We start from the raw sequence: 21,904 nt of genomic DNA, 5'->3' as shown, positions 1-21,904 counted from the left end.
CCGCAAAAAGGAAGGGGAGCATTGTTTTACAGTTTTGCTGATCTCTTGGTAGAGGTCAGCTATTGCTCTCAATCTGTTAAGTGTTTTTTGAGCTGAAGTATTTGGAAAGAAAAAAAACCTGGCATCACAAGGATAAATAGTCGGGAGATGGAAGGTCCTAAAGAGTTAAGAAAGTTAGAATTCAGAAAACGCACGATGCCCCATGTTAGGCACCAGTGATCGTGGTCCTCCTAAGTACACTCCAGAAAGTAAAGCTAACTGGTAGTGGGAAGCAGTTAAACAGTGGGTGATGGGGGAGGAGAGCATTTATAAAGGACTGGATCCCCTTCCCTTGGGCCATCCGTAGAGCAGAATTCTCCATTCCAAGAACTTGGAGGGTGGGGCGGAAGGGCTGTCCAATGAGATTCAGTGGCAGGGGACTTTCAGTGTAGCAAGTAAGTTGCTGTTCGGGGCCCTAGTTTCCCTCCACACTATTTATGTGTAATTACCACATGCATTGGCCTCTGTGTTGGTCAGCTGAAACTGCATGTTGACTCACACAGGCTGATCTGAGTGGCTAAGAATGGCAGCTGCCTCCTCCTGGGTGTACAGTTGTCAAAGCAAGCTTAGAGAAAAAAATCTGAAAACTAGCTGGGTAAGACTTCTGTGATTCTAGGAGTGACATTAAGTGGTAACTCAGCCTAATCAGAGCATTGAAATGTGGTCTGCCAGCTTGCTAATTAGCCTGCCAGTTTGAATTTTCCAATTCTGGTACGGATCAGGATAAATGGTTGAATCTGAATAGCCAAACTCTAGCTCTAATTAACTAGATAACCTGTGGTTGGTAGGCCGTGGGGCGAGAGTCTTTAATACCAGGTCAAGTTTGTTGGTATCTCATGTTCATGCTTTATCCACACCTGGCAAGACAAATGGGTCAGGATTTCCCAATTTCAGTAATGCTCTGAGACGGCACTCACTTATCCCCCTGTGGGAGAGGAAAGTCAGGAATTTGGGGAACATGATATGGTTTTTTTGGTTTATATTTCAGTAGGTAGTGCAGGCACATTAAAAATACAGAAGTGCAGTCTAAAACAGGTTTTTGTACTGCCTTCGAGCTAAGAATGTTTTTCACATTTTGAAAGGGTTGGAAAGGAAAAAAAGTGCAAAGGGACAGTATGTTGCCCATGAAACTTAAAAGTGTCTACCATCTGGCCAGTAGTCTGGTGACCCCTGGTTTATCAGTAACTCATTCTCCCATACCTGTTTTCAAACCGCCCATTTCCCCTTCTCAGAGGTAACCACACTTCTCTATTTTTTATCTGGCTCAGACTTGACTGGCTTTGAGATGGAAGGATTTCTGCTTTTGAGCAATAAGTGACCTTTGGTCCATAAAAGGTTTTGCCTTGTGATTCTAAATACGGTTAATTGAAATTTGGTGATCTGGGGAAAGTACCTCTTGAATTAGAGTTTAAAGGGTAGCTCCGTGGTGGTGGCGGTGGTGGTGGGTGGGGCATTTTACCTCCGACATTTTGTTGTTTAAAGATTTTATTTATTTATTTGACAGAGACACAGCGAGAGAAGGAACACAAGCAGGGGGAGTGGGAGAGGGAGAAGCAGGCTTCCCAAGGAACAGGGAGCCCGATGCGGGGCTCGATCCCAGGACCCTGGGATCATGACCTGAGCCGAAGGCAGACACTTAACGGACTGAGCCACCCAGGCGTCCCACCCCCAACATTTTATTTTGAGAAATTTCAAACACAAAAGCTGAAAAGAATGGTACAGTGATAACCGAATATTACTGGTACAGCAGTTAACATTTTTTTGTATTTGCTTTATATTTCTCTGTATCTTGTGGAACTTTGAAAGTAATGACATTTACTCTATATTCATATTTCTCTTAAAAATGATATTCTCTCACAAACACCTCGTTATCATCACACCTAAGGAAATCAACAATCCCCTAATGACAGCCCATACTCAAATTTCCCCAAGTTGGCCCCAGGATGCCTTTGAAAGCTCTAACCACTCCTCCCCACCACCAACTCGGATCTAATTAATTCATTCTAATTTCATTATTAGGTTTCTTTAGCCTCTATTCCTTCCACCTCCTCTTTATGCTAATGACTTTTTCAAGAAACCAGGCATCTTCAAGAGATGGGTTTTTTTTTTTTTAAGATTTTATTTTTAGGTAATCTCTACACCCAGCGTGGCACTTGAATTTACAACTCCGAGATCAAGAGTTGAGCACACGACCAACTGAGCCAGCCAGGCGCCCGCAAGAGATGGTCTTACAGAATGTCCCATGTTCTGGGTTTGTCCAGTTTCTTCCTGTGTCACTTAATTTGTTTCCATCCCTGTTGGGGCACATTTTTGTCTTGGGTAATGCTTATACTTTGCCCCTCCAATCCAGTCTTTTCAGTGGTTTATGTGGAATTGAATTTGAATTGAATGGAGGCCTGCTGGTGCTCTACCGGGAATCAGATGATCTTAAGCAGTAGTCAGCACCCGGGCCTGTTACCTGAGCCCATGAGGACTAAGGTAAAGGAAAGGCTAGAGGGAGTGCCTGCCACCCACAGGAACCAAATGTTTTCTGAGTCTTCCCAGCTAGGATGTTTTGTCTCCTTATAACCCTCTGCCTCCCCCAGATGGAGAAAGTGTTAGATAGGTGCCCAGTCATCACTTGCTTTGACATAGCAAGCCCAACACATGCACCCCACATGGTGAGTCCTGGTGGTCTACCGCAGTTCTGCCTCTATGCCTGGGGAAGGTGGTGAAATGGTATAGCCTGCCATGTTCCCAGGAGTTCTCAGGGACAGTCAAGCATGCCTGAGAAGCTGCCTTCATATGGAATCTACATCAGGAGAAAGAATCTCGACTTGGTTTAACACTATCTTGGTGTAACTGGTTCTTCCCACAATGATGGACAAGTTCCCCCTACTTACTGACTCTTAGGGACCAAAAAGGTAATCAAACCCTCTTTTCACTTAGCCTGAAGCTAGATTTTAGGGATTTTTTTTTTTTTTTAAGATTTTATTTGACAGAGACAGCAAGAGAGGGAACACAAGGAGGGAGAGTGGGAGAGGGAGAAGCAAGCCTCCCGCGGAGAGGGAAGCCCGATGTGGGGCTCAATCCCAGGACCCTGGGATCATGACCTGAGCTGAAGGCAGACGCTTAGCGACTGAGCCACCCAGGCGCCCTGGAACCTGCTCAGTTTTAAAAACGTTTCTTTTGGGGAGTGTTGTGGTCTCTCCGTGATGGGTTCTAGGTTGCAGAGGATTGGGTAGTGGGCAGAATAAGAGTGAAACCTATTCTCTTGCCCTAAATTAGGAGCCTGCATTAGAAATAGAGACAAGATAGATTTAGGGAATGGCTAGGTAACCGGTATAAAGGACGAGCAGCTTATGGCTGACTGCAAGCACTTTTGGGCGAGTCCCTTTCCATGTAATCTCCCCAAATTCTGTCCAAGATCAAACAGCTACTACATTCTACTGCTGGGCAAAAGGGGAAATAATTGCCCCCCGAAAAAAACCTAGATAGCAGAACTAAAACATCCTTGGTGCATCCCTCACGACCCCCCGCCCCACATGCACCAGCGACGACTGGTCAGGCCGCTCGTGTACTATTACCAGCGGTACCAGATGGCTTGCTGGGCCCTGTTGTTGGGAGTGGGAGGTGTTTCCCCGCATCCACCTGGGCCCAGGCCCCGCCTAGGCACTGTCCCCTGCAGGGCGCCGCCCGGCTCGGCCCGGCTCTGCCCGGCTCTGCGGCTGGCCGGCATACACGGAGCCCTACCCCGTACCGGTCGCCGGGTTTCCGCCGGGTTCTGCTTCCTGCCAGCCTCTGGGCCGCCTCCGCGCCAATCCACGTGGTAGCCCGGTCCACGGGCTTCTCTCGGGTCACCTCCCATCCCAAACACCTGAGCCCTGAAGGCTTCAGTTCCACGCGGGTACAGGGGCGAGGCCTCGTTGAGTGAGCCGCACGGCCCTACGCGCACGCGCGCGCCCCACAGGTGCTCGCCCCCACGCTCCCGCCACGGGACTACCGACGAGCTGACGCTCTAAAGCGCCGGGGGCTCTCACGAGCCTGGATCGCGAAGGTTCCAGGACCCGTCAAAACCCCCGGATATGAGCTGGGCGGGACGCGGCCCGCCTTCAATCTCGGGCAGTGGCGAGAGCCAATCACAGGCCAGTCTGCCCGGCTCTTCCAATGATCGGCCTGTTGCTAGCGCTGCGCCAGGATCTGCCTGCCCAGTTGCCCAGGTCCGATTGGCTCCCACCGCGGGGCTGGGCCCTCCCTTTCCGCCCTCCCGCAGCCCGCCTCCGCTCTCCTCGTGCGCAGTTGTCCCACAGAGTAGCTGGGTCCGGGCTCTGTGAGGTCTTAGGGCGGCGTCTGGCCCGTTGGTCGCGTCTCTGGGCACTGTCCATCGCCGTGGTCGGTGGCAGGAGCGCGCGGCGGGGGAGGGGGGTTGGGGACACGGCCTCAGACGCCAGCTTTCCCCCTGACCCCGTGCTTCTCCCTCTGCCTACCCCTCCGCCTCAGTTTCTGCACAGCCGGCACAACCGCAAGGGCCCTGAGCAGGTTTGCTGTGCTCTCTAACCCGCGCAGCCGTCGCTCTGGCACCAGCCCCGGGGGGGCTACATTTACCCCACGTTGCAGAGGAGGAAGCCGGGCCTCAGTACAGCCTGCCCGACCCTCACAGCAGTCGAAAGGGGCTCAGGGCGGGTGGAGACTTGGGTCTGTCACACCCTGGCCCCATGGCGCCATAACCTGGATGCACTGAAGCCGCCCCTGCCTGTTTTGGCATTCAAGGCTTCTGCAGCCTCACCTGCCGCGTGCCACAGCCCTGTCTTCCTGAGCGAGGGCGGGTTCCACCCCTGAAGGCCCTCTCTTCCCCCACACGCCTCCCGACTTGGAACTGATAGTGGCGGCCCAGGGCCAGCCCCAAAATCAGACGGCAGAAACGTTAGGGAGCGCGTGCACCCCAATCTCTGCCCTAAACAGCTCCCCGCCTAGAGCTAGTACGACCTGAGGGCCCGGGAGGGGAGACGGGTAGGTCAGCTTCAGCGTGGCTAGCTACTCTTTACAAAGGTGAAATGTCTGTCCCTCAGCAATGTCTGTCCTGTTCCAAATGAAAGGGCTGTCGGTAGCAGAAAGCTCAGGATTTGAATTCCAACCCTACCGCGTCCTAGTTGTGTGGTGTAACCTATCAAGTTCCTTAGCCTTTCAGACGGACAGTTTCCCAGTTTCCGTATCTGTAAAATGGGAATAATACAATCTACCTCATAAAAATGCCTAGCATGACTGGGTGTTCGGTGTGTGGCTCAGGCTCTGTGTCAGAGACTTAAGCTGTGTTCATTCATATAATCGGCTTCACTTTGCAGAGGAAGAAACCAAGACTTTGTAACTTGCTCAAGGTCCTCTACAGTTAGTAAGTGGCCCAATGAAGATTTGAACCTAGGCAGTTTTGACCAGTGACAGAAAGCATAACCACAAGCCTCTACTGCCTCTCAGCGGCATTCGGTTGCTGTGAGGATTTCATAAGCTAAGGAGTGATTGGCAGCTAGCAGGTGCCCAGTACATGCCAGTTGTGATAAGTAACAAACAGTGCTGAACACTTATGCAGCAGGGCACAGCAGGGGCTCTGACTCCAGGCCTTGGCTGCCAGGCCCTGCAAAGGCAGAGGCAGGGGTGGCAGCCGAGGGAGTGAACTGGGTTCCCCAGATGGGATCTTCTGGGAGGCTTGAGGGTTCTCAGAGAGTGAGGTGCAGAACAGAGAACAGGGCCAAAGGTATGGAAGGTGCAAGCCTCAGGGTGTCAGTGTTTTCCAAGACGGGGTCTCCTGACCCATTTCTGCTCGGGGCCTGGCAGGACCTAGAACCTGGGCAGAGATTCCTGAAGGTTCTGGGGTACGCAGTGTTAGAAATCTGAGTGTCTCTGAGAGAGCACCAGGGGGCAGTGATTTACTGTCCTGTCTGGGCCTGGGGGAGGGGAGGGGAAGATGAAGACACCCAGCCCCGAGGGGGCGTGCTGGGGGCAGTCAGGGCCTGCCTTGGCACTGCTCCATCCCCCTTGAATGGGGCCTAGGCTAGGCTTCCTTTCTGAATTTGACCAGTACTGCCCAAGGTCTGAGCTGGCAGGGCCTGCAGCCTGCTTGGTGGATATTGGTTTCTCCTCCAGAACCTTTCCGGAGGAGGGCCTTGGAAAAAGCTGGTCGGGCCTAGAGAAGAGGGTCTTCAGAATCTTCAGCAGGCCCGCTGAGGGGATTTTAAAAGAATAGCTTACCTACCAGGGTTCAGAGAGAGAGGGGTAGATTTCAGAGGGGGAGGGGAGCTCAAATGAGGGAGAGGTATAGTGATGGGAGGTGGAAGTTCAGTGAAAATGGAAGAACTCGGATGCCTGGGTGGCTCAGTCGGTTGAGCATCTGACTCTTGGTTTTGGCTTAGGTCATGATCTCATGGGTGGTGGGATCGAGCCCCATGACAGGCTCTGTGTTCTGCACAGTCTGCTTGGGTTTCTCTCCCTCTGCCCTTCCCTCCTCTCTCTCTCTCTCTCTAAATAAAATCATTTAAAAAAAAAGATGGGAGGGAGACGACTGGGTGGCTCAGTTGGTTAAGGGTCTGCCTTTGGCTCAGGTCATGATCCCAAGGTCCTGGGATCAAGCCCCATGTCAGGCTCCCTGCTCAGCAGGGGGTCTGCTTCTCCCTCTCCCTCTGCCTACCACTCCCCCTGCTTGTGAGCTCCTTCTCGCTGTCTCTTAAATAAATAAATAAAATCTTAAAACAGTTCTAAAAAAAGAAAATGGGAGAACTCTGAGAAAGGGGGGTCATTGAAAAGGCTTGGGGTTGGGGAGGGATGCAGTGAGGGGTGGGTCTGAGTAAGGGGGTGCAATCAGGAATAGGGAAGACCAACCAGGGTGGTGGGAGATCAGAAGGGTCTTGGAGAGGGCTGAGAGAGGGTGGGAGAACTCAGAGAGGGAGAGGGCTTAGGGGGAGAAGGCTCAGTGACCTCTCTGGTCATTCATTCACCTAAATAAGTCCTCAATTACCCGTCCCATTATCCCGCCAGCCTGAGCACACAGACTCACACAGCCATCCTGGAGGGACTTCCAGAGAAACTTTCAACCCATCTTGGGGGTTGGGGGCGGAATGATGTGAGAAGGAAAGGTTTACCCAGACCTGCCTTGGGGTCAGGGCCAAGCCTGAAAGCCTTCCCCATGCCAGGCCCTTCTTGGCCCTACAGAGAGCTGTCTTTATATCCTTGGACACCCTTGGGACTTTGGCCTTCCTACAATTGTTAGGAGACTCTGGGCAGCTGCCAGTCTTCATGATTCTCCCTTGATTCCCATCCTGCAGAGGGCTGACAACACAGACAGCCAAGGTAGGAGAGGGGCCTTAGAGGTCATCAAGACCCCAAAATGGAAACTGAGCCCACACAGGGTGGACCCCAGACCATACCTCTAACAGGGACAGAGCTGGCCTCAGCCCAGTGCTTTTTCCTGAACACAGAGCTGCTTTTGCCACCTCAATCCTTTCTTTAATCCAAGCCTTTCTGGAAGGTTCTGGCCTGTTCAGCCCAGGGGAGGGAGTGGGGATAGACTTTCTTCCTCTGAGGCAGCCCGTGAACCACTGGTGCCACATCTTGATTCAAACACTGCCACCACAGTTTGGACAGGGTGGTGTACCAGGCTGGTACGTGTGCTAGGCTGGAAGGAAGGGTGGCGGGGGTCATTATGCTGCGGAGACCCCTCACAGGGCTGGTGGGTTTTCCCCCAGGGTCCCCAGACATGATCTTTTCTCTCTGGATGTTGGGAACCCTGGCTGGGCCCTTAGCTTTCCCTTGCCTTCAGCCTGCCCCTCAGAAGAGATGGAGGTGGCTGGCTGGCCAGTGAGGCTCTTCCGCCCTCCATGCTCCTACATGAAGCCATCTAGCACTTCTATTATTGATCTGGAGCTATTCCTCTTCACTAAGCCTGGGATTCCTGGCATTTTTCATGCTGCCAGTTCTCCCACCACAAGGAGTGGTGGGCAGAGCTGTCTCCTAAGAAGCCCATGAGAACATGGCTCATCCTTGGGATAGAGAGTGAGGTGCACACAGTGAGGTCCAAAGCCACCTGGCCAGGTGGAAGAGGTGGGGAAGACCCAGAGCCCTTAGCTAAGAGGATTGTGGCGGGGATGGAGATATTTTCCACTCATGTGTGGGTCTCCCCCCGCCCCCCACCATGGAACCCTGTGCTCCTCAGGGCTGGTACACAGGGGCATTGTTTGGTGGACAGACAGTACGGATTTTGGGGTGGGGGGCACATGCTTGGCTTCTTCCATATTCCCTGGGGCCACTTTCCTGTTCCTGGGAGGGCAGCATGAGGGTGGGGCTTAGCCCCCATTTCTCTGGGTCTGAGCTGCCAGGCCCAGTGCCAGATCCTGGCTAAGACCAGCCTAGGCTTGCCCTCACCTGTGCAGCTTCCTCCCTACCTTGTTCCTGAGCTGGCAGCTCATTGCTGCTACACAAGTCTGGGTCAGAGGCCAAGCTCTGAACTCGAGGGTTGTCCCAAATCCCCACGTCCCACTGTGTGCATGGGGGGGTTATGCAAGGGGGGGTGTAGGGGAGTCCAGGGTAAAGCAAGCAGATAGGACCCTCACCAACCTGATCCCTGCCCAGTCTTAGGTTCTGCCAGGGTTGAATAGTACGTGGGTGGCTGCCAATAGACCAGGGGGTCTGGCGTGTCTGTTGACCCCATGGCCAGTCCCTGGGCAGGGCTCCTGTCCTGCCTGACCCTCCTCTCCTTTCTTTGCTTGGTTGCCCCTGCCTCCATCACAAAGGTGCTCTGACCATATGCCTGTTGGACCCAGCACTAGGGTCCTCTGCAGCCACTGTCCGGGCAGCTTTTCTTCCCACCCACCCTCTCCCTGGAGCAGTCTGTGCCTGACAAACCCTGGGTTGATTCTGTAGCAGGGAAGATGATGCTACTGGGAAACAATTTACTCCCCCAGCAGCAGAGGCGTGGGGTCTGCCCAACTTTGCAGAGACTGAGGTCAGCATGCCCTAGGCAGGGAGCCATGAGAGTCCAGGGCTCAGGGCCTCAGCAGATCCCTTTCTTCCCCTGCCCCCTGCACCTCCACATTCCAGTCTGTCACCCCACACCACAGAGCCTGCTGCTGCTACATCCTGGCACCTGGCACCCTTCCCCCCTCCCCCTGGCAGGACCCCTGCCCACTACACCTCAGCAGCACATTGTCCCCTGCCTCTTGACTGATTCCTCCCAACCACTCTCCTCTAAGATCTGGACCCTTGTTTCTAAAGCAGGGATGCTTAAACCTCTCCGGTAGCCTGCATTTAGTGTGGCCTGCAGTGCCCACCCCGACCAAGACTGGTCCCACCCACCTCCCTCACTGACCCTCTTGCTCTCCTTCCTCCAGCCTGACTGTGCCAGCCTGCCAGCCCTGGCCCATACCATTGCCACTTGCCTATCCAAGGGTCGCTTTTGGAAATCCCTTTTTCCCATTCCACTAAGACCCCACAGGATGTCCCGCCCCCTTGCTAATGGCATAATGCTGCTTGTCATTGAGCTGTTTCCTCCATTTGGCCCCTTGAACAGGGACTTGGACTGACTGGCTGGGTCCTGGGCCCAGAATAAGTGCCAACACGGGGGCAGATTTCACAACTAGGAGGGAGAGAGAAAAGGAGAGACCCAGGGATATAGGCCTGGAACTGAGGATGGCTTGTGCACTGCACAGATCCTTAGGGAAGCTGCAGCTGGTGAGGGGTGACTGGCAGCCACAGGGACTTGAGGCCTTCGTCATCAGTCTGGAGCACCGAGCATTGCCCCTCAGACACCTCCAGCTGAGCAGAGGGGCCCCGATGCTAGCATTCACTGAATCAAGGCCAATATCTTGAGTCTGCAGACTTGAAGGACATCAGAGGCCTTTAGACAGGGACCCACTGAAAATCAGGGAAAGGCCTGGAGAAGCTTGGAACTATTCCTGCCCCACAGCAGCAGTGCAGGGACTCACCAGGTGTCCCCATGCCAAGTGTCAGCCTGTCTCAGGGGAGACCCGCAGACCTGAGCCAGCCAGCCCTATTCACTCTGCCCAGAGGCCCTGCCCCAGACCCCACCTCTGAGTGGAGCTCTGGGCATAGGGCCGGCCCAGCTTCAGACTCCCCTCCTGTCTCTGCCCCCACAGTGGCCCAGCCAGGCTACAGTTCATCTCCTACTTTAGTTTCCCTTGGAAACTGGGCTCTGTTTCCTTTGCAGGGATGGAATTCTTCCCCTCTCACCTACCCTGTCCCCAGCTGTGTCCCAAATAATGGCCTGAGCCCCCAAGATCTCAAAGCTGTTATCCTTGGACTCACTCCTGTGGTAGGCACCCCCTGAGGGCTGACTCCTACCTGCTCCAGGCTGTGGCCCTGGACTCTGGGTCTGAGACCCCTGGCAGCTCCCTCCAGGTCATTTGCAGCCTGACCCCCTGTGAGCAGCCTTGGACCCCAGACTCAGCTGCATCCCTGTCCTCCTCTGTGGCCCCACCAAGCCTCTTTCGGAAGCACTTCAAGCTTGCCATGTGGAGCACTTCTACACCTTCCCCCCCCCCCCGCCCCCCACCCCCCGCCCCGCAGCCTTCCTGTGTGAGCTAACCTGCCCTCTCCTGCCTGTGGCCACATTGATGTCCCTCCGCCCCTCCAGGACTAGCTGTGTGGACCCGGGCAAGTCTGTTCACCTCTTCGAGGCTCTCGGTGCCCAGGTGTTCGGCACGACTAACCCCACCTCTGCAGAGTTGGAGTGAGGATTATCTTGTCAAAGGCTTGGCACCAGCTTTCCCACACTTGCAGGGCGCTGGCAGCCTTGCTCTCGATCTCTCTGACAGGACTGACAAGACCGGAGGAGCAGTCACACCCCTGCAGGCCGGGGCCATCCTGTTGCCAGCCAGAAGGGAGCTGGCACTACAGAGCAAGAGTGAGCCCTGGACAGGCTGATTCGGTTGTGACCACAGGAATGTGGACGTGTCCAGGAGACACCTGAGATGTAGCATGTCTGTTGTCAGGGAGGAGGATGGCAGATTGAGGAGACTGGAGCTCGTGCAATGAATGGTGGTAGGGGTGGCGTAGACCGGGCCGTGCCCTGGCCAACAGGTCCAGACCTGCTCTGCTAGCTGTTCGTGTGGTTATGTCCCTGGCTGGCCTCCCTCCAGGCCCGGCGAGGCCTCTGAGGCCTGGGACCTGCTTTGGCTCCTTGCCTGCTCCAGATTGTGGTATCCGCACCAGGGAGTGGAAATTAAGAAGCTGGGCAGTGGCGAGGGTAGTGAGTGTGTGTGCATGCTCCTGGCCCTTCCCTACAGGGTGCTGCTCCTTTCAGAGACCCTGGGAAAGTAGGGCTGTGGGCTTAGAAAACGATGTCATGGTGTCTTGCCACAGCTTCAGGCTCTGTGACCTTTGTAGGTGGAGATGGTGTGGGATCTCTCAAGTTCCTGGGGACCTGAGACCGGGCTCCAAAACCCCTTTCGGCTCTATCCCTCCCCCGGGTCCCTCCAAACCCTTCTTGGGCCAGGTGAGAGGGTGGTGGGTAGGATGAGGGCCAAGGAGAGGACCCAGGTAGGTGTGACTCTTCCTACCTGGGTTAGTCTTCCCTGTCAGGGTCTTTGCTTCTCTTCCACCAAAACCTTGACCACACGGCCCTCATTCTTTGCCGAGTGCCCTTGACCCAAAAGCCTAGGCCTCATCCTGCATGCACGGGCATCAGGGGATGGAACCTTTGACAAGGCCAACCTCCTCTCAGGAAGTCACCTGGAGTGCCACACCTCCCATGCCTTCTCCGTGGTCCTGCCCCTCTCTGGGAGAATAGTGAAGTCTCAATGAAGTGAGCAAGGGACTCTGAGCTCCTAAGAAGCTCCCCTCCCCAGGCCCTGCTCTGTCCCCCAGGTGCCTGACTCCGGCCTAGGTGTCCCTGAGTGCCCAAGCCTGGACCAGTTGCCTCACCTGGTTTCCCCCATCACTGCTGGTTCCGATCATTACTTCTCTCTTACTGGACTCAGGGTTGGAGAACTGGGGTATGCCCCTGCTGTACCCCACTGTACCCACAGGGCCTAGCATGGGGCTCGGCACACAGCAGGCCCTCGGCAAATGTGATCCATGTGTGAGCCAGCGAATGGCACCAACCCCCAGGCCTCCACAAACACCAGAATCTGAGGCAGTGGCGGGCAGTTGCTTTGAACTTTATTTGAGAAAAACAGAAGGTAAACGTATCAAAAAAGCATACAGATGGGCGGGTGGGGATAGTCAGTGATGGCTACTGAGGTGGGGGTGTGGACAACAGGGCTAAGGCCTTTACTTGGCTCCAGGCTGCTCCGACTTTCCAGCTTCTGGGCCCCCAATCTGGGCACGTGCCTCGAAAGTGACAGGGATAGTGATTTCTGCCGACTGGGTGGCTGGCTTGGGCATCGGGGCCTCCACGGTGAGCGTGCCCTCAGGGGACAGGGAGGAGGAGACCAGGGTGGGGTCCACACCAGGGGGCAGCCTAGACAGGCAGAAAGGGAGGACAAGAGTTACACACCTGTGCTTCACTGCCCCCCACTCCCTGCACCCCTCCTCAGGTCCCCCCGGATCTGGGGCCAAGACTTACGAGTATTTTCGGGTGAAGCACCGGGAGATGTAACCATGCTCGTCCTGCCTCTCTTCGTGCTTGCCTGGGTGGGAGAATGAGGTCAGAGGCTGCGGGGGGAGGGGCCCGCCCAAATCCACACAGGGGCCCGCCCAAATCCACACACGCCCCCATGGGTGGTCGGACTGTCTCAGGGCCCCTCAGAAGCTTCTGGAAAGTTGGGTTCAGTGCTTTGGGGGGGTGGGGCGCGGCGCCAAGGAAGCGCACCCGCCCCCTCCGCGGACCCGGGCTTAGGGGCAGGGGACAGGGACAGCGCCAGGGGACAATGGCCTCTTCGTCCGGGCCTGTGGGTGGCCCCAAGGAGACCTGGTCATTTGGGGGAGGGGCTGGGGGATCTGCGCTGGAAGGCGGCATTTTTTCCCTCAATAAAGCGTTTTTCGGGCCAGAGGGGCCCTGAGGAACTACCCGAAGTCCCCGTTCTAGAGTCGGGGCCACAGCCCGGGGGCAGGGTGAGTCCCAAATCTTCCGGGTCCCTGGTGGAGTTTCCCTGCCCAGTTCCCGCCCCGCCAGCAGGGTCCCCGCAGGGCCGGGGGCTCACCAGTGATCTCCACCACGCCATCCTTCGTCTTGACCGTCAGCTCCTCGGGGGCGAAGTGGTTGACGTCCAGGGACACGCGCCAGCGGTCGGCCGTCTGCCGGATCTCCGAGACGCCGCTGCTGAGCTGCCGGCTGAGTGCGCGGTTGTAGGCGGGCGCGGCCACCGCGGCGGGGCTCTCGACCGCGGCCGGGGGCAGCGGGCGCACGTAGCCCGGCCAGCCGCTGTGGCCGAACCACTGCGCCCACTCCTCGGGCAGCCGTGGCAGCCCGAAGGCCTGGTCGAAGAGGCGGCTGTGGGCTGGGTACCAGTCGCGGAAAGGGTCCCAGCTGGGGCTCCGCAGGAGCGAGAAGGGCACTCGGCGCTCGGTCATGCTGGCTTGGCTTTGCGCTTCTGGCTGAGGCTCGGAGAAGTGTGGGGCGTCGGCGCCGCAGCGCTTTTATGCGGCTCCAGCCGGGTATTTTTAGCAGGCGGTGTTTCAGGTCTCTATTAAAGGCAATGACGGGCTGGGGGCAGCCCCTCCCCCTGCATTCCTCCCCCCGCACACGGGGCGGGGGCGGGCCGAGGAAGGCCCTGCCCACATCTGGAACCTTCTTGTTCAAGAAAACAAATGACTGGAACACCGGTCCTGGTGCAGTGCCCGCTGCCGGACACTGTCGGGCCTGGGAGCTAAAGCTCTCGTCCAGGCCTGGTGGACAGCCCCGTCCGTTTGTCCCGGTGGACAAAGCCCAGAGAAGCTGGGCTACTTGTCCCAGACCACATGTATCTAGAAGTGGCAGAGCCAGGATTTGAAGCACAAGGCGTCCCGGGAAATAATGCCTTAAAAAGCAGCCTGGCGTCGCAGATAAGAGTGTGGGCGCTGGAGCCAGACGGTCTGACTTTACATCCTGTTCTGCCACTAATGGGATGGACTTGTGCAAGTTAGACTCTGGGCCTCGGTTTCCCCGTCTGGAAAACAGAGATGATGATGATAGTAATAAAAATGCTTGCATCATTGGATTGATGTGAGGATTCAGCAACTTAATGCAAGTAAGGACTTTAGTCCAGGGCCTGGTACCTGATAATTGTTCACTATTGTTATGTTATTTATCTGCAGTTAAAAGGGCTGGGGGAGGTGGTGGAAGGAGAGTGTGTAAGTATCCCAGTTGCAGAGGCAGTGACCCAGGTCAGAAACCCCGTGCTGAGAGGGGGTCAGGAGGAAGGCTGTTGTCAAATCCCCCCATGGATCTACTGTTCCTTGAGGAGCCCTGGACAGGGAACTTGAAGGGCAGTAAGTAACCTTGAATCTAGCCTGGGCTTTGCTGTTGATTTACTGTGATTTGGGGCAAGGCCCCTCCTTTCTCTAGGCCTCAGTTTCCCTTTTTGCAGATTATGATCTCGAAGTACAGTTCACTCAAACATGCTTGGAACCTGAGGCCTGCCCCTTGACCCCCACCTCCTGTCTGAGCACCTGTGGGATCCAGGCCCCCATCTCCCACCTTTGAGAGAGGGTGCTGCACCTAGGCTCCTGCCATAATCCTGACATTCCCTCTCTTCTGCTTTCACAGGCATGAGCCCCCCTCCAGTCTTCCTTCTCCCATTTTACACCCTGTTATCCCTCCTTTTTAGATGAGGAAACGAGTTCCAGGAGATACAGTGATTGGTGCACTGTCTCCTGTAAGACACTAGCAGAGTAAGCCTCTTGCCTGTCTAGTGCCCATGGCTCTCACCCTCGTGGGACTCCGACCTCGGGGAGTCTTCCACTTCCTCTCTTTCTGAGGCCCACTCTGCTTGCTGCCCCTTTCCCAGGGCTGGGCTGAGGCTGAACCCCCACCAGTTTTACCGGGGCCATTGCCCTGCCCAGGACACCTGAGAAATCAGAAGCCAGACTCCAGCCACTTGCTTCGATGAGCAGGGGGCAGCAACAAATCTCATGCCTTTTCTGTGTCTGCTTCCTCTTCAAGAGGGAGCTCCTGGATGCCTTTCTCTCTTTCTTATCCACCTGCTCCCCATCAGGGAAGAGCTAGGTCTGGGTCATGAGTCCGAGGTTGTTCTGGTTACCTCTGAGCTCCTGGGGCTTTCATGGGCCAAGGGTGTGAGGCAGACAGGACCCCATCTCTGCTCCGCCTCCCTTGTTGGATCAGGTCACGGGCCCAGTAGGTCTCCTTTGGGAACTACTGGCGCCCCCCCGCCCTGCCCCAAGGGTCTCAGCTTCAGCAAGCCCCAGGTCTTGGCTCCCTGGCACTTCCAACACCACCCATTCCCAGCTCTATAAAGTCGAGGTGAGGTCAGGAGCCAGGGAGGGCTCTCAACCGCCTCTGCTTGCCCACCTTGGCCCAGACTGGAGTCCAGGAGCCCCACCCTACAGGAGCTGTCAGGTGTGGTCATGGATGCTTTCAAGTGTGGTCCTGCCAGGCCCAGCCACGCTTTGGGTGGGGGCTGCCGGGCTGCCTTGCCTGCCAACCCTTTGTAGACAGAGGCTCCCTTAGTAGCTCTCTGCATCTTGCCTGAAGCCAGGGCAGGGAGGGTCCATTCCTGCTGCCCCAGCCAGGAAGTTGTGCAAACCAGGGCCCAACAGCTCCCAGCACTCTGCCCATGGTGGGTGGGGGAGGCAGGACTGAGACTTCATATCCATCTTCAGTGGGTCGCTTCTTGAGGGACCTTGTCAGTCACAAGGGAGGGAACATGGGTGGCTCTGGGTGGTGGCAAGAGGGGGTGGGGTTGCAGGAAAAACTGGGTTTTGGGGTCAGACAGGCTGGGCTTGAACTTGGGTGCTGCTGTTCACCGGCCTGGTGACCTCCTTGAGCCCGCTGTCCCCATCTGCAAAACGTGGGTAGTAATAACACACCCATCTTTTGGGGTTGTGGTGAATCTCAAATGCAATAATGTGTGGGGAGTGCTTGGTGCTCAGTAAGTGTTCACCTTTATTAAGGAAAGAGGGCCTTTAATTTTGGGTACTGAGACTTACTTAGGCTAATAAGAATCACGCAGTTGTATGCACTTTATGGCAGGTCTAAGTATCTTCTCAGAGTCCCATTTCTGAGATGAGAAAACTGAGCTGGAACTGCCCCAAGGTCACAAAGTTGGTAAGCGGGTGGAGGGATCGGAACTCAAGCGTCCTGACTCTCTTTGAGCAGGGGAGAGACTTCCTAAGCAGTCCAGGGTGGGCTGTGGGCTCTGGGCTGGTGGGCGCAGGGGGAGGTGTGCGGCCAAGGGGCAGGGAAGGTTGGGCCAGCCTCTCTGGAGTCCCTTCCAGCCCTGACCGTGCACCCTTCCCGGAGGTCGCACCCCGGTTGCTCGGGCACAGGGCAAGAGGAGCAAGGGCTGGATGTCAGCCCCCACTTGCCCACCTGCCGAAGTGTTCTTTGACAGTCTTCCACTCTATCATTCTGGGCACTGAGCTGCCAGGGCTAGTATTTCTGGGATTAAGAAGACAACTCCACCCCCAGGGATTTCCCAGTAGCCACAGGTGCAGTGATGGGGGAGGCAAGCTTGGGTCTGGGGTTCCTTAATCAGAGGGGCCCCTCTCCTCGTCCCTAGCCCCACAGTCTGCGGTACTCTGCGGCAGCCCGAGACCAGCCTCCCAGCCTCCTTGTCTGGCAGGGAGCGCCAGGCCTTGGCCACAGTAGCCACACCTTTGACAGGCCTTTGCCAACTGCGGCTGAGCCAGCCCCTCCCTCCCTGGCTCAGCCTCAGAGAAAACGCCGAGAGTCTTCAGGCAGCTGCCCGAGCTCCCTGGAGAGACCTGACAGCTGATGGATTGCGCCAGTCACTGGGTTTACTGGGAATTAAAAATGTGGGCAGCAGTAATTAGAGCACATGGGGGTGGGGGGCACAAGGTCTTTCTGGAAGCATCTAGACACTGCCTCTCTGGGAGTCCCTCTTCAGCCTGCCCATCCCCTAGGCTTCTGGCTAGTCTTGGGTGTCACCTCACCCCCTCACCACTAAAGGGGGGCCAAGGAGGGGCCGTGTGGGGAGGGCTGGCCTCCCCCCCGCTCCACTGTCTAGCAGAAAGAATCTGTCTAGCTTGGGAGTCTGGGGACCTGCTCGTCTCTGGCTCTGTGACCTTGGCCAGCAGCCGGCTCCCGTGACTCATTTTCTTCATCTGTACAATGAGACCATTGGACTGGATGTTCTCGAAGGCTCCTTCCAGCATAGTGAATCAACAGTTTCTCCTCCACTCGCCCTCACTCCCCCCACCCCCGGCCATCTGCACTGCCCACTCTGCCATCTAATACTCCTGGAGGGGTGTGTGTATGGTGAGTGGAGGGAGGTGGTGAGGGAGGACCTGGCATCCCCTGTGGTGGCTGCGGAGGTGGGAGGCCCTATGGCTAGAGCACTCTCGTGTCTTGGTTGTCCTTGAGTGGCGAGGGGCCTGGAGAAGGAAGGGCAAGTGTCTGGTGGTAGGGCAGGTTTGCTGAATATGCCCTCAGCATATTCACTCACTGGCCGGTGGGAGGCCAGGGGGCTTCCAAGACCATCTCAGAGAGGCAGGGGATGGGAGATGCTCCCTGGGACACCCAGACTGGGGGTGTGCACTGACTTGCTACCCTGGGTCTGGGGCTGCAGGAAACCAATTAAGGAAAAGAGAAAATATCTAAGAGGACACAGGAAGCCCTGCCCAGCCTGACTCCCGGCTGCTGTGTGTATTGGGAGGGTAAGGACAGAAGGGTCCCCGAGGCCCCCATCTGCAGAGACACCAGGAGAGGACCTGCATATGACACCCCAAAGGCCCACATCCTGGGAAGGTTCCCCCATGCACACATCCCCCCCACCCCTGGCTACCAGATGCAGAATTGGAGTTTCCTGTTTTCCTGCTTGCCTTCCTGGAGGTAGTTTTCCCCTTTTCCCAAGGTCTAGGGCAGAGTTCAGGCTGAACCCTCATTCTGTGGGAGGGCAGGGGCTTGGTACTCTCCCAGTCCTTCCTCAGGAATTGGACACTGCTTCTCCAAGTAGCCAGGATGGGCGCTGAGGACAGGAGCTTTGGGTTTCCAGGCTGACATAGAACCTCTGCCCAGGGCTCTCCATTCCGGCCTGTTCAGTGCTGACAGGCAATTTTCTTCCTCTCTGTTGCCCTCTAGTGTCTATCTGCCACCACCACACCTTGCCTTTGGTCCCTCCCCTCCCCCAAGGCTTCTGGACCCGCTCACTCCCTGGCTCCCCGGTTCACTTGTTTACTCATTTGACAGACATCTCAAGGGTGCCTATTTGGGGGATGGGATGCAGAGGCCAAGAAGGCATGGCCTGGGCTCCAGAAACTCACAGATTTAGGGAGAGATGGACATGCCCACAAATAAGCCGTACAAGAGCTTGGGACCCTAAAGGCAGGTATAGACCCGGAAAAGCGGGAGAGACCCAGAGGTGAGAGTGGCCACTGCAGCTGGGGACCAGGAAGCCTCCTTGGAGTAGGAGGCAGCTGAGCTAGGTCTTGAACCATGAGCTCACCGGAACCTTTGGTGGTGGAGAGGTCATGCATGGAGGGCCCAAGGAGGCAGGTCAGCTGGACTGGGGTGTATCGGAGTCAAGGACAATGATGGGAGAGGAAGCTAGGTGGGGCGTGGGGGTTGATGGAAGTGGGGATGTTCAAAGCCCCCAGAGTCTGCAGGCTGAAAGGAAAGTCTTCCTGGGTCCCTGTTTTCCTCCCCACTGAGCCGCATGCTCTGCTCCTGCACTGAGGCAGGGGGATGGACACACTGGCCTCTGGCTTGTTGGTGCCAGATCTTCTGTCTTGGGTGGAGTCTGCGCCCCTCCCACTTCTCGGAGGGAAGGACCCCAGGACCCTATGCCCTCCCCACACTCCGCAGGTGCCCAAATCCACAGAGGCCTGGTCTCACCACCTGTCATCCGGGCACCAAGTGTTTTATTAGAGTCCAATTTTTATCCGCACCGCGGAGAAAGAGGGAGGGGGAAATAGAGGGGGAACCCGGACCAGACCCCAGACCCCTCCCCCCATGGGAGCCCAGGGCAGGTGCCCTGTTGGGCCAAGGAAGACTTTGTGAGATCCCTGAGGGCCCCAGGAGGAGTGGGCTGGGAGCAGCAGAAGAGGGCTGGGGGTGGGGGGCCACTGCTTCCCCATCGATGCCCCAGGCCAAGGCCCTCAGTCTAGAGCTAACCCTAACCCTTTCTTCAAAGGGCTCTAGCACTCTTCTCTGGGTAGCCTCCACTGACCACCTCCCCACCAAACCCCGAGAGGGAAGTGCTCCCTTGGGCAGGCCCCGAAGTGCATGTTATCCCATGCCGGTGACCCTGTGCTGCCATCGGGCCTATGTCCCAGACATAGGGCACACTGGGACACCAGGGCTTGCTCGGTCATCGGACTGCATTGCTCTCCCCTGCTCCTCACAGGCTCTTCTTCCATCTACCCCTTCTCCCTCCCACCTCCTGACCTGAACCCCTTTTGACCTCAAGGTCAGATGCAGTGTGGTCCCAATGTCCCACCTCTTGTCATGCAGAAGGCCTGGCAGCTGTGGCCTTGGCTCAGGGCATGGGGTGAGGGCTGAAGGGGAAGGCCTGGCCTAGAGAGAAGAGGTGGGACCAAGAGTGAGCTCCCTGGCTCCTCAGGCTGGGGCTTAGGGGCCCACCTAGTGGGTCTGGGTACTCCTGGGCCAGGGGAGGGGCTGGAGGAGGCTGTGGAGCCGGCCTCCTGCCCTGCCCTCAGCCAGGATCGTGCAGCCAATTCAGAAGGAAGTAGCTCCCCAGCCTGGATGGTGATGCACCAAGGGTTAGACCATCCTTCCTTCTGGATAACTTAGATCCTGCTTGCCTTCCCACCTCCTTGTCTGCCCATTGATAGAGAGGAGCCGAGGGCCCTGTGGAGAGGGGAGAGGAGGCTCCCAGGTCTGGCACCTTCCGAGGTGTCCCTGGGTCCACTGAGCTGTCCCCAGCCTGGTGAGCTGGCATCAAGCAGGAAGGGGGACAGGGTGCTCCCTGTGTTCGCAACGGCTCTTTGTTCCCTGGACATGGTGGGCAGGCAGGAGGTGGGGGTGGGGACCCTCCAAAAGCAGCAGAACCCAGCTCCTCCTCGTCTGCAGGGCGCCCACCCTCAAGGTCTTCCCTGGCCCGGGGACCTCTTTGTAGCAGTGGGGTGCAGGCCCCTTCACAGGTCCTGGGGCCTGACCCCTCGCCTTTCCCTATGCCAGGGGGCACCAAGCTGGGTCTGTCTGGGCTCAGAAGCCCCCACTCTCTGAGCTGCTCCGGCTGTGGTAGCTGGGACTGGGGGTCCGGGAGGGGCTGCGTGTGCGGCTGCGGGTCCCGCGGCTGCGGCTGCTGTAGCTTCCGTGGCTGTGGCCCGGGCTGGGGCTGCGGCTGGGGCTCCGGCTTGAGTAGTCACTGCTCAGGCAGCTGGAGGAGGACGAGGGGCTGGGCCGGTAGTAGGGGATGGGACGCTTTCGGGCACTGCCGGGAGGGAAAAGCTGATTACAGGCCATTCGGGTCCCTGAGCTCTGTCTTGGGCCCTCACTCAGGCCCTGAGCCCTTCCCCAGCAGTGGCCAGGGCTTCCCTGCCTCAGTTTCCCCTGACCTCTGGCCTTGGAGTGTCCCCTGCCCCGAAAGGCCTGGACAGTCAGTGGTCTCTTGCCAATTTCCTGTGGGTCATTTTGTTTTTCCTCACTTGTCTTCAGAGAAAGGAGACCAAGTCTCTGCTTGGCCCGAGAAGGTGCTCAATAAATATTTGTTGAATAAATGAAACTTTTAAATATAGACAACTCACATCAACCAAGCTAAGCAGTGGTTTCTGGGCATGGAAAGGGTTGTGGATAAGGCCCAGCCCTGCTTCTCTGGTCCCCACAGAATCGAGGGTTTCGGTTTGTCAGGTCACTTCAAGGGAACAAGGAGGAGAGCCCTGGCCATTGCTGCCCATGCCCATGGCCTCCCGTCCCCACCCCCAGTCCCGCTGGCCCCTTCTCACTCAGCTACCTCCCGCCGGCCCGGAGTTAGTTTGAAGCCAGGAGGCTGTGACCCAGAGAAAAGAAAAGAGAGTGGTTAAGGGGGCAACAGTGCCCCATGGCGTGGGGTTAATTCTGAGGAAGAAAACAGGTGTACGTTAGTGGGAGGAGGAGGCAGCCTAGGAGAGGGGCTGAGGGGGTGCCAGGTGGAAGGTGCAGGGCTCCAGGTGTCTAGGGCCCTCCGCATATATGGGTGAGGTGTGTGGCCTGTCTAGGGGGTGTCCCAAGCCTGGCCATCTGGCCTCTAGCTCTGGGCTGAGGGGAGGAGGCGATGCCCTCTCCTCCCTCCACTTTCTGCATCACCAAGGACTTGGAAGGGCTAGTTTGAGAATCAGTCCCTGTTAGAGCTGAAAAGATGCTCAGGGAGCTCTGCTTATTGTTCAGACATGCACACCCAGACCCAGAGAGGCACACCAATCTCCTAAAGGCTGCCCAGCAGGGTCTGTGGCAGAGCTGGGCTCAGAATTTTGCCTGTAGCCCTCAATCCCAAGTCAGGGATCTAGGGCTTCGGACTGGTTTCCACAAACACAATATAATTTCATGGGGAGACCTAGGCCCACACCCTCCAGTCCTGGCAGAGAAGCTCTCTGATGTGGCTTCTGCCATATCTGCCACACACTCCCCACAGCCCCATTGGACTGGGGTGGGGGGAGGGGAGAGTGGAAGGGACAGGCCCTCCCACAGCTGCCCCAGAGAGCAGGCTGCTGGTGCCCCCTCCTCCGAATTCCGCCCCCTGGTTGGCGGGGGGGTTGCGTTGGGAGGTGAGCGGAGTGAAGTTAGTGACAACATGAGAGGCAGACAGATGACAGCTGAACAGAGCCA

General features: G+C 56.8%; 2 protein-coding genes across 3 annotated transcripts in view; both read right to left on the bottom strand.

The window, feature by feature from the left end:
* Positions 1-12,162: 12,162 nt before the first annotated feature.
* HSPB1 (heat shock protein family B (small) member 1) lies at positions 12,163-13,740 on the bottom strand. Its single transcript, XM_027611576.1, has 3 exons — positions 13,164-13,740; positions 12,587-12,650; positions 12,163-12,481 (listed from the first exon to the last, which is right to left on the bottom strand). Exons 1-3 carry the CDS (start codon positions 13,531-13,533, stop codon positions 12,292-12,294), a joined length of 624 nt encoding a protein of 207 aa, XP_027467377.1. The 5' UTR covers positions 13,534-13,740; the 3' UTR covers positions 12,163-12,291.
* A 5,246-nt stretch (positions 13,741-18,986) lies between these two features.
* Positions 18,987-21,904, bottom strand: part of SRRM3 (serine/arginine repetitive matrix 3) — a 54,895-nt gene continuing 51,977 nt past the window's right edge. The window contains exon 15 of one of the 2 annotated variants that reach the window (XM_035722601.1): positions 18,987-20,534. In XM_035722601.1, the coding sequence (XP_035578494.1) occupies positions 20,306-20,534 (229 nt within the window). In that variant the 3' untranslated portion in view covers positions 18,987-20,305. The remainder of the gene's footprint in view (positions 20,535-21,904) is intronic. The other variant, XM_035722602.1, reaches the window with a different exon arrangement.

Source organism: Zalophus californianus, chromosome 10, assembly GCF_009762305.2.
Source record: "Zalophus californianus isolate mZalCal1 chromosome 10, mZalCal1.pri.v2, whole genome shotgun sequence".
NCBI classification, from domain to species: domain Eukaryota; kingdom Metazoa; phylum Chordata; class Mammalia; order Carnivora; family Otariidae; genus Zalophus; species Zalophus californianus.
This window is presented reverse-complemented; position numbering and strand designations above follow the sequence as displayed.

Excerpts from the sequence above, each read along its gene's own strand:
- HSPB1 (XM_027611576.1), bottom strand. The coding sequence starts at position 13,533 with ATGACCGAGCGCCGAGTGCCCTTCTCGCTCCTGCGGAGCCCCAGCTGG. Across the intron at positions 12,651-13,163 it reads TGGCGTGGTGGAGATCACTG|GCAAGCACGAAGAGAGGCAG; the intron begins GTGAGCCCCCGG and ends TCTCCCACCCAG. Across the intron at positions 12,482-12,586 it reads TGCTTCACCCGAAAATACTC|GCTGCCCCCTGGTGTGGACC; the intron begins GTAAGTCTTGGC and ends CTGCCTGTCTAG.